The following is a 13,379-nucleotide window of genomic DNA, read 5'->3' as shown; positions in this document are numbered from 1 at the left end:
GCTCCTCTTGCCCTCTTCCTGAGAGAAAAGTGGTGGGTAGGGGCTGTCATTAACCACTTCTACCAGCAGCAGCCTTGACTCTGACACAGAGGCAGCAGAACTAGCTATGGAGGCACTGAGCTCAGATCCATCCACAGTGCCCGTCAGCAGGGACCTCCTTGATCCAGAGACTCCCAGAACAACAATGCCTGCACCAGACTGCTGAAGAGCAGAGTGGCTTCGTGTTTCATGCTTCTTGGTGCCTGCTTGCCAGCACAGGCAAAGAAGAAGGAGGGGGCTGGGATACCAAGACTGGATAAAAGGCTTTGCTTGAGTTGTCTGCTTGGTACTATCCAAGGTGCTGGAGCCCTCACCAGCTGCCACTCACAGGCATTTATCATGCCTTATGACACAATCAGGGCAGGGCAAAAGGTGGGACCCAGGTGGCGCTGTGGTTAAACCACTGAGCCTAGGGCTTGCTGATCAGAAGGTCGGCGGTTCGAATCCCTGTGACGGGGTGAGCTCCCGTTGCTTGGTCCCAGCTCCTGCCAACCTAGCAGGTCGAAAGCACGTCAAAATGCAAGTAGATAAATAGGAACTGCTACAGCGGGAAGGTAAACGGTGTTTCCACGTGCTGCTCTGGTTCGCCAGAAGCGGCTTTGTCATGCTGGCCACATGACCTGGAAGCTATACGCCGGCTCCCTCGGCCAATAATGCGAGATGAGCGCGCAACCCCAGAGTCGGTCACGACTGGACCTAATGGTCAGGGGTCCCTTTACCTTTAATGACACAATCAGGGCAGGGCAAAAGGTTCTCCCATGCATACAATCAAAACACTGCAATCAACTACAGTGGTACCTTGGTTTACAACCATAATCCGTTCTGGAGGTTCGGTTGTAAACCAAAACAGGTTGTAACCCAAGGCACGCTTTCGCCAATGGGGCCTCCCCCCTAAAAACGGGTTGTAATCCAAAAAAAGGGACACGCACTTCCGGGTTTGACGTGGCTGTAATCCAAAACGGTTGTAATCCAAAGTGGTTGCAAACCAAGGTACCACTGTAAATGCAACCAACCATGCTATGGGTTCTCCAACTTCTCGCACCACCACCAAAAAAGGACAGACAGACAAATGAAGAGCCTAACCTCACAAAGCCGGCACAAAACCTCTGCACAATCTCACAATGTCTATGACAGCAGGGTGTCACACCAAATGCAGCTGGCCTGTATAAAGTTGTATGTAACCTTGTTAACTATGAAAATTCTTTAATAAAAACTTTTTTTTTAAAAAAAGTCACAGGATAGGGAGGACAGGAACATCGCAGCAATCTTCTCCAATCCACACTTGGTGGGGTCCCCTCCCACTTTGCTTATTATTGCACTTGCTTAAAAAAACCAACAACAACAGATGTATGGTGACCCTTGTTTGAAGACATGGATCTGCTGACTTCAAATGTTGTTCTCCCCAAGCTAAGGAGCATGTCAGACAACTGGAGACAGACCAATTTGCAAACCCCAAACAGTTTTTGTGGCATTCAAATGGCTTCTGACTCTTGTAGTTGCTTACCAAGCCTCTGGGGTGCAGAAAATCCCAAATGGCCCTCCTCTTTGGGGTGGCATGAATACAAGCAAATGAAGGCTGCAAATCCTAAATAAACTTAGGGATCACCCACACTTCTATTTGTTTTGTGCCTAGAAAGCAGTTTTCTGTTTGTCCCGTGCTTGTCAGGCATGGGTCCAAGCAGTTTTATCTTTGCACAGCTTCCGCCCAGAAAACCTGCTATTTAGTGCTATATTGGAACAAAGAGCAATCCGCAAAAAAAAACCTATTGCTGTTTGTTCCAATTCAATGCTAAACCGCAGGTTTTCCTGGGAGAAAGCAGTGGGGAAAACAGAAGTCTGCATGAGCCCATTCTGGAGAGGAAGTCCCATTTGGGGCTTGCTTCTGAGTAGACTTGCTTAGGATTGAGTTCTATATCACTGGCTATTTTTTTGTCTTTCCTTTAATGTACAGGTCTCCAAGAAACTGCTGTGTAAAGGAGCGAAATCACCCTGCCTAATGGTAAGGTCAGCCAGAGCTGTTAAAAAGCGCCACCATCGTTGTATACAATGTTTTATAGAGCATCGTAAACCAAAAGGCCCCTATCACCAAAGTGAAAGACTGGCAGAATCTAGGCTGGCATCTCTGGAGTTAGTACTGCCAATTTCCAAACTCATCTTCAGTCGTTGAGTGTAATAAAAATAAAAATGGTGGTCCGAAGGACATACAACTGATCTAAGCCAGTGTAACTGAATTCAGAGATAACAGATAGGCTTGTTAATATGGGCAGCAATGATCAAACAAGAAGTGATCCAGAGAAATCCTGTGAAGGTTGCTGTGGTCAGAAAATTGTTTGAGCCCTATCATTAAAACCTGAGAACCAGGTCAAACTGAGCAGGAAGCAGAGCAAATTGAAAAAAGCCCACCTTCTTGAAACACAAGAAGAGGAACGTTCTCAAATCCGGCAATAAATATAAGTTTCTCCCTCTCTGGTGTTTGAAATGAAGCAGATAGATGTTGCAAGTGCCAAAGAAAATGTCCTCCTTTTAAAACATTTATTTAATAGGGAAGTTTAGAGAGAGATATACTAAAGGGAAGGAGGAGGATAAATTGGCTTAAAAGGTGCCGCTGCGGAAAAGAATATGTGAGGAAAGGAGGGTATCTTTTGATAAGTTGTCAGAAAGAATTGGAGTAAAAGTTGTGACAGAAATATTATAGTATGAAATAATTTGTTAGGACAGGCAGGGAATGTGTGGGGTGGGGTGGGAGAAAATGCTGGACAACCAAGTTAATACCCAGGGTGGTGGTTGCCAACTTCCTCACTGCCCCGGACCACTTGAAAATTGTTGAGGGCCTTAATGCTTGTTGTTTAGCAGCTGTCATGTGCAGTGCTTGATGCCAACCTTTTTTTAAAAAAAAATACATGCAGTTCTAATTTTTAATGCGATTAAAATCCACTTAGAAATAAAAGAAGCAATAAAAATATAATTGAAAGTCAATATGGATATTTTAATGTAGTGGATGGACTTGTGTTGAACAAAATTCTTTGATAATCAGTGCAATGTTTGTCAAGTTGAGTCTTTTTTTTTAAAAAAAAGATATATTCAGTTTTACAATTTACATTTATATTCAAATATTGATTATAACCATAAACATATAGTATTCCCTGAATCTTTAGACTTCCCTCCACCCCTTCATGGGCGCCATTGTCAATCTTTTTCAACTGCATCATATAGTTTCTCCATTTTTTAAATTCAAAAATCCATTTTTAACCTTACTTTTTGTTACATTACATTCGTATTCAAATGCCTTGTTTCCTAAACACCGAAAACCCAGAAGTATTCCAGTTTTTGAACGTTTTTCAAAAGCCAAAAGTCTGATGCAGGTGTTGGCTATTGTTTCTCAGGCGCCTGCACCAAACAAAAGCCACACCTTGGTTTTTTAACATTTCGGAAGTCAAACTGACTTCCAGAACAGATTAAGTTCGAGAACCAAGGTACCACTGCATTTGGAGCTTTTGTTTTGCTCTTTATTTTTTGTTTTTGCTTTTGAGGCATTTTTGGGTTAATTTGTTTTTGTGACTGTGCGGAACCCAGTTCAGCTGATTGATTGTGTGCCTGCGGAAATGGATAAAAGCACCCCATCCAAACAATGACTATCATCAGTGCAAGCAAAATTTTTTTTAAATTTTTATTTTTATCATCTACAGTACTATCTTTTTAAATTCATAGTACATTACAATGATTTTTGCTTTCATTTTATGGATCAATGATCTTGTTATATAGTAAATTTCATGTTAAATTGCTGTTTTAGGGGTTGCTTTTTCAAAAGTCTGGAACGGATTAATCTGTTTTGCATTACTTTCTACGGGAAAGCATGCCTTGATTTGAGAATGCTTTGGTTTTGGAATGGACTTCCGGAACGGATTAAGTTTGAGAACTAAGGTACCACTGTACATTGTTTTTTTAAAAAAAAACAGAAAGAATAATAATCGAATTGTAGAGTTGGAAGGGGCTCTAGGGTCATCTAGCCCAACCCCTGCAATACAGGAATCTTTTACTCAATATGAGGCTTGAAAACTAAGGCACGGGGCATTTTTATTCACTCTAGTGACTTGGACAGGTGAGATAATCCAGGAGAGCCATTTTATTCAAAATCTGAGAAGTAGTAGCTACTTAAAAAACAAACAAATATGCAGTGATTTGCTGAGGAACAACACCACTGAAGAAAGCTACAGGCGTGACCCAGACGTCATTGCTGGTTGCAAAAGGGGCCCCCTCTCAGAGTTTGAGTTTCGGGGCCCCAATAATGTAGGCCTGCTGCCACTGGCGCAATACCCTCCCTACCTCACCCCGTGGCCCCTGCAGAACCACAACGCCTCTTCAAGGGCCACCACCGGGCTGGCTGTTGGGGGAGGGCCCTTGTAGCTCAGCGGCAGAACATCTGCCCTGCATGTCGAACGTCCCAGATTCAATAATCCCACATGTCACCTCCTCCTCCAGATGTGGCTCCGAGGGAGATCTGGGTCTGAAACTCTGTCAGTACAGACGATACAGAACTAAGGTGGGCTTTTGGTCTGCCTTAGCTTAACGTAGTGTCACTGTGTTCCCTTCCTGTTGTTCCTGCATTCCCCACCTGGCAGAGAAGAGGGCGCGCGCGCGCCCCCCGCCTCTTTGCCCGCGTTCTTTGCTTGCCTTTGGCCGGGTAAGTGTCGTCCCCGGCGGCGCACCTGCTTCACACCTGTCGCGGCATGGGGGCGGGGCGGGCGGGGGCGAGGCGGGCTCTCTTCCTATTGGTGGCCGCAGCCGCGAAGTGATGCTGGCGGAAGACGCTCGGGTCTCCGCAGGCAGTGAGCGCATGCGCGGTGGGGTCCCTCCCCCTCGCCCGGCCCGCCCGGCTCCAGATGCGCCTTTGATCTCCCGGCCCGGTCAGCGCGGGCCGCGCGTTCGAGACCCGTCCGAGGCCGGCGGCGGGCAGGTGCGCTGCGTGGAGGCCTCGTGGGGAGATGGTGTGTCATTGGGCCCTCCCTCGGGGAAGGATCCAGTTCCCCCTTTGCACTGCCGCGGGAGGCCGGACGGGTGGGCAATGGGCGGATCCCGGCGGGTCAGGTAGATCCCGGCCTAGGTGGTCTTATCCGAGGGAGGGTGGTTTGATGGTTCGGTTTTTGGGGAGGAGGATGGATGCGCCTCCCTCCCCCCCTCCCAAATATGGGGGTTCGGGGCCCTCTTGCTGCTTCTGCTGAGGGGGGGCGGCGGGATTCCTGCCCTCAGGTCTAGCCCATTGGGCATGACCGAGACGCTTCCGAGCACACCGGAGCTGCCTCGATCCATTGCCCCCTCCAACCTGTCCTGTTTGCAAAGGGATCCGCCCTTTTAAAATCTAAACTCCCGGAGGCAGTGATGCTTCTGAATGCCGGTTGCTGGAAACCACCGCTGAGCGCTCCTGTTTGCAAGTTTCTCATGCGAGGGGTGGGGACCTTGGCCTGATCCAGACTCTTAATTTCCATGCTATTAGTATGGCCCACTCTGCCACTTTCCAGTGGAGAGCAGGTAGCACTAGGTTCCTTGGTAAATAAAAGGACAATAAAGTCAATCTTTCTGGCTCACCTTAGGGAAAAGAAGGGCTATCACCCCCAGTGGGTGGAGCAGGGGAAGGAAGTTCTGGCCCCCTCTCCCTTACTCTGTGTGCAGCACCCCGTGGGGGGGGGGTAGTCTGCACAATGGCAGTGCCAGCCATGCCCACAGAAAGAACGATGTCAGGGCCTGCGGCTTTCCGAGAGCCAAATGCTTGCTCATGCTCTCAGCAGAATGTCGTGCTGTTTGTGGGGGCTTTTGCAAAGTGGCAGGTCTGCCCATCAAGAGACAATGTGGGGAGCGAAAGGGACACTTACCATGTGGGGTGGGGGGACAGTTCATGCATAACAAGCTGAGTGACGTGCCTTGCCTTTCAGTGATGTGTAGGTGTGGCATTGGCCAGGCTGCCCCGGAGGTGGGACTGTTCTCTCCACAGTACAGGTACGCTGCAGGTGGGCACTCAGCCAGCCCTCTGCCCTCACTGCTGTGTTCCCTGTCGGCATGGGGCAACCGGCTTACTTTCAGGCTGCCTTTGTCCGCCCAGCAGAGTCGTCCAGTTTCCAAAGCTGTAATTGCAAACCAAAAGCCTACACTGAAGGAGTGTGGTTAGGAGAACCCACACTCCTTGTCACCCTTTGGCTCTCTGCCCTGCACTTAGGGGCTAACTCCTAAGGGGTGAGGTCCCTTCGGCCCTCCCCCACAATAAAATATTTGAGGGGGCTGGCCCCTCCCCCCCAAAGTGATTAGGTGTTGCAATTCAAATGGTGCGTGTCTTGGGAGTTACCTGCCTGCCTCCAACGTTTTATTCAAGTTGGCATCCCTGAAGCAGTGGCAGACCTACATTCTGGGGGCCCTGAAGCTTGAACTTCACAGTGAGCAGCGAGGTCCACGTAACCACTGTTATCTTCTTCAAAGGGGTTGTTCACTACACCTTTACAAACATCGGTGCTAATGGCTCTCAAGCTTTGGGATCGTTGAAATATTTGCAACAAAAAATTTATCAATTTGAGTCATGTCACTCAAATCTGCTCAACTATACCCCAATTTTTTAAGCCAAATGTGGACAAAGGTTGCTTCTGGGGGCCCTCTGGGATTAAGCTAAGTTAGTTCCATAGTAGACCAGCCCTTGCCCTGGGGACATCAGAGGAGCCTTGTTGGATCAGAGGCCTTCTGACTTCTGGTCTAGCCTTCTGTTGGAATAGTGGCCAGCTGGATTTGCTTTTTTATGTTAGCTCAGCAGCAGAGCACCTGCTTGGCATGCAGAAGGCCCTAGAGATGTCCCTGGTGGCATCTCCAGGAAGGGCTGGGCATTGTCCCCTGCCTGAAAGCCTGAAGAGCCATTGCTGCCAGTCATGGCAGAACTCAATGGACCAGTGGGTCAGACTCAGTCTAAGTCATTCCTACAAATCCACAAGCAGAATGCAAGCACCATCGCCCCTTCTGCCCGTGGTATGTAGAAACATGGCATCCCTGAATCCTGGAGGATACCTTCAAGGCAGCATGCAGTCACATGGGCTAGTAGCTATAGAAAGGACTTTTGCACATCCTCCTCTGTGGATTTATTGAATTCCTCTTCAAAGCCAGCGGTTGCCGCCACCCCTTGTGGCAAGAAGTACCACAAATTAATAGGCATATCAAAGAGGTGGGGAACCTCAGGCCCAGAGGGTGAATGCGGCCCTCCGTACCTCTCTGTCTGGCCTTTGGAACTTTCACTAGTGTGTGGAGTGTGGAGCTCTGCCAGCTTCTCCCCCTTGGCTCCACCCATTTGCATGCGGCCCTTGGAACATTGCCTGGCAGGGATTGTGGCCCTCAGTCTGAAAAAGGTCCTTTGCCCCTGGCAGGCACTGGAAATGCAGCAGTGCCAGGCAGAATTCCTCTCTCTACTGTGGCGGAAGAGAGACACGGCCAGGGGCTCCTTACCAGCCGCCTTCTCACTAACGGAGGCTGCCTTTTCCCTCTAGACCTTTCCTCTGCTGCCATGAGTGGGAAGTCGCTACTGCTGAAGGTGATCCTCCTGGGCGATGGCGGCGTTGGGAAGAGCTCTCTTATGAACCGCTACGTCACCAACAAGTTTGACTCGCAAGCCTTCCACACCATTGGGGTTGAGTTCCTCAACCGGGACCTGGAGGTGGATGGGCGCTTTGTGACGCTCCAGATCTGGGACACAGCCGGGCAGGAGCGCTTCAAGAGCTTGCGGACTCCCTTCTACCGGGGGGCTGCCTGCTGCCTGCTGACATTCAGCGTGGATGACCGGCAGAGCTTCGACAACCTGGGTCACTGGCAGAAGGAGTTCATCTGTTACGCCAATGTGAAGGACCCCGACCACTTCCCCTTTGTGGTTCTGGGCAACAAGGTGGACAAGCTGGAGAGGCAGGTGACCTCCGAAGAGGCCCAGGCCTGGTGCATGGAGCACGGCAACTACCCCTACCTGGAGACGAGTGCCAAGGACGACACCAATGTGGCTGTGGCCTTTGAGGAAGCTGTGCGGCAGGTGTTGGCCATCGAGGAGCAGCTGGAGCACTGTGTGCTGGGCCATGCGATTGACCTGCATACCAGCAGCAAGGCAGGCTCTTCCTGCTGCTGAGAGAAGCCAAGGGGGAGGGGAGGGGGAGGGCACATCCTAGAACAGTAGATGCCAGGTGTGGGGGCCCTCAGGCTGCAGTCAGAGTGGGGGGCAGAGGGCTTTGAGAAGAGGACAGCTGGACGGTCTCATTCCTGCATCATTGCGTACCTAACCCACTGAGCAGTAATAGTTCCACTCTATTCTGCCTTAGTCAGACCACACCTGGAGTCCTGTATCCAGTTCTGGGCACCACAATTTAAGAAGGACATTGACAAGCTGGAATGTGTGTAGGGGAGGGCAACCAAGATGATCAAGGGTCTGGAAACCAAGCCTTACGAGGAACGGTTGAGGGAACTGGGTATGTTTAGCCTGGATAAGAGGATACTGAGAGGAGATATAATAGCCATCTTCAAACATCCCAAGGGCTGTCACATGGAAGATGGAGCAAGCTTGCTTTTTCCTGCTCCGGCAAGTAGGGCTCAAACCATTGGTTTCAAGTTACAATAAAGGAGATTCTCACTAAACATCAGGAAGTTCTTTCTGACAGTAAGAGCTGTTCATTAGTGGAACGGTCTCCCTCAGGAGGTTGTGGATTCTCTTTCCTTGGAGGTGTTTAAGCAGAGATTGGCTGGCCGTCTTCCACGGGTGCTTTAGTTGAGATTCTTGCATTGCAGGGGGTTGGGCTAGATGAACCTCGGGGTCCCTTCCAGCTCTACGATTCTATGACCAAACCTCAAAGCCTTGTTTAGAGGAAAGTAGGCATCCATACTTCTCTGTCTGTCCTGATATTGGCTCTCCCTGGTTCTCAGCTGCAGCCTCATTTCAGCACTTTGTTGCTGGGGCTTCCAGGGAGAGTGAAGCTTTGCAGCAAAAGTTGCAAGGTGTCCACAGTAAGCTGGGAAATGCAGCTGTTGGCTTCTTGCTACCCTTTCTGGATATGGCTGCCAAAGTGGTAGTGGTGGGGCTTAGAAGAGAGTGGGAAGTTTACTGAGCAGGAACCCACTCCTCCCTGACCTTGATTGGGAGGAGGCTGCAAAGGTTTGGGGGATGGAGGGGGATAGACATGCTGGAGGGATGTTAGGGGAATCTGATGGGCTGCAATCAGTGCCTGGGAGGGGCGACACTCAGTTGTGAGTACTTGTTGCTTGGCAGTGCAGCAAAGTGAGTGTTAGTAGGGAGTTGCTTGCAGACAGAACAGAACAGTGCAGCCTGCATAAACAGGGATTCTTGTCTCCCCATGACAACCCATTGCTATTGCTCTCCATCCTGTTGTGGGAAGTAGCACCGTGTCTCACCCTCCCCGAGACATTCTGTGACAGAAGCTCACTTGCACCAAGCCACGCCCAAGTGGCCATGCTGCAGTCATGTGAAGAGGAAGAAGGCGCAAGGGGGGACCAGGTGCAGATGCAAATGCTGCAGCCTCGCTTGATCGCTCTGTTGCTCCCGGATGTAGAGGCGCCTCTTCTAATCTCTTGCTGCGGCTGCGCCATGTGTCTAGCCTAGTTTTTGACACTGCATTAGGTTTGCCATATTTCAAAAAAAAGTAAAAACCAGGACACCCTGAAAGTTGTTGGGCTTTGTTATAGGAAGACCCCAAAACGCCACCTTTCAGAATCGCCTCCCCAAGTCAATTCTGCCTTTGAAATCCCAGTAATGTCTGGGGAAATCCAGATGTATGCAGCCCTACACTGGATGGAGCTGCTGTTGTCGCTTCCCACACAGGGTGGACTGTCAAGTGTTGATGGCAAACAAGGAATTGCAGACCCTCTGGACTGTCTTCTGCAACATGTTTTTGACACAATAATAGTGCATTAGGGGTGCCTATATTTTGGAGTGTCCACACCTAATCCTGCTTTATTAACTCCTCTGCGATGCTTCCCCTGTGCCATTGCACTATTGTTGCTGGAGGGGCTATAGTGCAGCCAAAGTGGGACAAATTAGGATATTAAAAAGTGATACAATTACAACAGAAAGTTACAAGACCACGCACAAACTGGGAACAAACCAGTGTGTCCACTTCAAAACCTTTGTAGGTGCAAAGGGTATTGAAAATGGGCGTGTGTATGACTGCCTTGGTACAACTATCATGAGCACAAGTTGCATGGCAGGGGGTTGGACCTGATGACCCTCAGGGCCCTTTCCAGCTCTACAGTTCTGCAATTCTTCGAAATCATCATGAATGCATGAATGGAAAAGACATTGAGTAGCTGCCTCAGAGCACTTAGAGGGTGCCACAAGTTTCTCTGCACTGTGTGGCATCGGAAATGCTGTTCGTGTCTCTGGCTGGAGCAAGGCTCAAGATCTGTGTCACCCAGAGACAGGGGTACCCCTGCCCTGAGCACAGATAAGCAATGCCTGCTGCTGCGGCGGCACTTGAACTTTTGGGGAGTGCTCTTGGTTAGTTTGTAGCAGAGGGTGGAAAATGCACACACATGTGTGCACACACAAAACCCAAAATGTGACCCATAAATCGGGCAGCTTGAGTCTTTGCCCCTGGCACGTTGCTGAGTTCCTGTCAGTACCCATTTGCTCCATTCTGCTGCCACAGAGCAGAGTGTCTTCCCGCTGCTCCTGTCCTGGGGGAGCATTTTCCCACCAGAGTTCCCAGCTCAGTGCTGAGGGTTAAGGCCATGAGGGGCCTTGTTATGGTCACTTTCCACTAGGCGCTAATAGGCTGTGCTAGCTGTTAATCTGATGTTTTCCATGCTTGATGCCACTCTGCCATGAAATGTGGAGCAATAGGTGGGCGACCTTTGCAGGGACTCCTGGGAAGTGGAACCCATCATTCCACAGAAAAATATGCCTGCAAGGGCAAAGCTGCCACTTTGGGGTGGTTTTGGCTGGCAGAGTTGAGCCCCCAGATGCCTTCCGGTAGTGAGTGGGAAATGCAGGCCACTAAAAGACCACCTGCCTTTCTCTTCTACTTGGTAGCCTGCCTTTTCCTGCCGGTGTTTTACAGCTGCCAGCCCAGCAAAACTTCCACCTGAAGTGGCAAGGGCCCCTGGCATGTTCTTGCATAGACCTTGTGGGCTATCCCTTGACATGCACTGCCCCCAGGCTACATCTGCAAAAGGAGGAAGCAAGCCTGGATAGCTCAGTTGGTTAGAGCATGGTGCTAATAACGCCAAGGTTGCAGGTTCGGTTCCAGTATTGGACAGCTGCATATTCCTGCATTGCAGGGGGTTGGACGAGATGATCCTCAGGGTCCCTTCCAACTCTACGATTCTATGAATAGCTGTGGGGCTGTTCCGAGTCTCACAGGGAAGACCTGTGAGGTGGAGGTCAATGCATGTAGGCAAATAAGCTTCATGCCAAGTGAACTGGATGGTGCATAAGAATGACACCAATTAACGCCTGAAATGTAAAGTATTTTGCAGCACCAATAGTGAACTAGATGCTTACATTTATGTTACAGGCCAATGTTTTGTTTGTTGGACCTGCATTTTTTTTAAAAAATGAAAAGGAGACTTCTGGCAATGACTCATTTCAAAGTGCAGCTGCTTACCTCCTCGAAGGGTGAGTTTTGCCTTTGCAGTCTTCCCACCTGCTTGCTTCATCTGCCTGACCGATTCTCCTTTAGCCTTCTGTTGGTGCAGATCCTCTAGCACTCCAAAGGAGCAGGAAATGTAAGGAGGCCAAACTGTCATGTATTTAAGCCAATAAAACATGGATGTATTAATAAAAGGAACAATCCTTTCCATTTTGTCTCTTAACACAAACAAGCAATGTGGGTCTGTGGCAAGCTGCCTTTGAATTTGCCAGCGGGTGTTTAGAAACCCTGCATGGAGACCTCTAACAGGGAAGGGGGCTTGGCTCACTGAGACCCACCTTGAGGAGCCATGCAGGCTATGGAACCACCAGAAGTCACACAGGTCCTACTGGCAACACCCAAGATTCTGCTACCTTTCCTTATGGACTAGTCATCCATCTTGCCTCTTGGGGCTATAGAGTCTCCAGGTGCATTTGTGCCTTAATAAGATCAAGGAGAAATCACTTCGGATTTCACCCCCAGGGATAGGAACCAGAAGGAGGAGGGCTAGCAGCCTGAAGCCCTGAGGGGAGCACTCTTGGTCAATACGAGTCCCCTATGATTCTGTAATACAGTTCAAGGGCAAATGCACCTCTGGAAGGTGATATCCAGCTGCTCCTTCTCACCCTCTTTTCCTGGCTAAACCCTCTTCATTCTGCACAGCACCAAAGGCAAAAAAGGCAATGCAGTCAGTCTGTCACTCAGTTTGCACCACTGTGCCTTTATTCCTGGGAACGGTTCCATTCCAGGGTCCAACTAAGCTATGGCATAGTAGGGTGGGTGGAATCTCTGGACATGTTCCATGGGGTGGGGATCTGTTGGGGGCTGAATGGTTGTAATGGGTGGGAGCAGAGCCCATAGTGGGTAGGGTTTGCAGGATGGCATAGCTCACTAACTCAGTGAGCTACATTTGGGGGGCCCTGAAGCTCAGATGGTTATGGGGGGGGGGTCCTTGGTAACCCCTGTGACCTTCCATGGCAGATCACCACATTTGTGTGTGTGTGTTTTTTAAATTAACCCCTACTTGTCAGATTTTGATTTAAATGACTGTCCTGGATTATCTCACCTGTCCAAGTCACTGGGGTGAATAAAAATGCCCCAAGACTTATAGTTTCTGAGCCCCATGTTGGGCAAAATATTCCTGCATTGCAGTGGGTTGGATTAGATGACCCACAGGGTCCCTTCCATTTCTACCATTTATGATTATATAATTATTATTTTCAGTTATTTCTATCAACATATTCACATCCAGTTTCATCACCTGAGAGCTTCCTTGATTTTCTGGAGACAATATGCAGAAAGAATTTAAGTGCCCTTCAGCAGAACAGCCAAATTACCACCTTGGGTTTCCCAACTGTTTTTGGACTATAACTCCCATTCCTTTCATCTTCCAGCATAATCTGTGAGAAAGTGTGAGCAGGCACTGGAAGTGTTAAGGAGCGAGGGACACTGAAGTCGCTGCAAGGCACGGGCTCTCTTATCAGTTATTGGATGATTAACTAATTGTAGTAGCTGCTGGTTTTTGGTTTGTTTGTCTGTTTATATGAAGTGAACTCTTCAAGGTGAGGGATTGCTTGCTGGCAAATGTAAGCTGTTCTGGAAAGGATCACGTAGTTGAGACTCTTTTATTTGTGGCGGTGGAAAGGATGGGATGATTTATTTGGCTCTACTTGTGCCATATTTACTTTGCAAGGCCAT

The 13,379-nt window shown here is 49.2% G+C and overlaps 1 protein-coding gene across 6 annotated transcripts; it reads left to right on the top strand.

The window, feature by feature from the left end:
- Window positions 1-4,851: 4,851 nt before the first annotated feature.
- On the top strand, window positions 4,852-8,676 carry RAB9B (RAB9B, member RAS oncogene family). 6 transcript variants are annotated; one of them, XM_088664509.1, is made up of 3 exons: window positions 4,855-4,993; window positions 5,967-6,030; window positions 7,551-8,676. In XM_088664509.1, exon 3 carries the CDS (start codon window positions 7,568-7,570, stop codon window positions 8,171-8,173), a length of 606 nt encoding a protein of 201 aa, XP_088520635.1. In that variant the 5' UTR covers window positions 4,855-4,993; window positions 5,967-6,030; window positions 7,551-7,567; the 3' UTR covers window positions 8,174-8,676. The 6 variants fall into 6 exon arrangements, with proteins under 6 accessions (XP_034968940.3, XP_088520635.1, XP_034968939.3 ...); XM_035113048.3 differs by having other exon boundaries at window positions 4,861-5,024; XM_088664510.1 differs by having other exon boundaries at window positions 4,923-5,124.
- Window positions 8,677-13,379: the final 4,703 nt, after the last annotated feature.

The sequence above is a fragment of the Zootoca vivipara genome, chromosome Z2 (assembly GCF_965207765.1).
Source record: "Zootoca vivipara chromosome Z2, rZooViv2.hap1.1, whole genome shotgun sequence".
In the NCBI taxonomy this organism is placed as follows: domain Eukaryota; kingdom Metazoa; phylum Chordata; class Lepidosauria; order Squamata; family Lacertidae; genus Zootoca; species Zootoca vivipara.
The sequence above is the reverse complement of the archived record's forward strand: the minus strand, read 5'-3'. Positions and strand labels throughout refer to the sequence as shown.

Bases quoted from the DNA above. Each gene is read 5' to 3' on its own strand.
- RAB9B (XM_088664507.1), top strand. From the start codon at position 4,874: ATGCGCGGTGGGGTCCCTCCCCCTCGCCCGGCCCGCCCGGCTCCAGAT. The intron at 5,025-7,550 runs GTGTGTCATTGG...TTTTCCCTCTAG, and splicing joins GGAGGCCTCGTGGGGAGATG to ACCTTTCCTCTGCTGCCATG.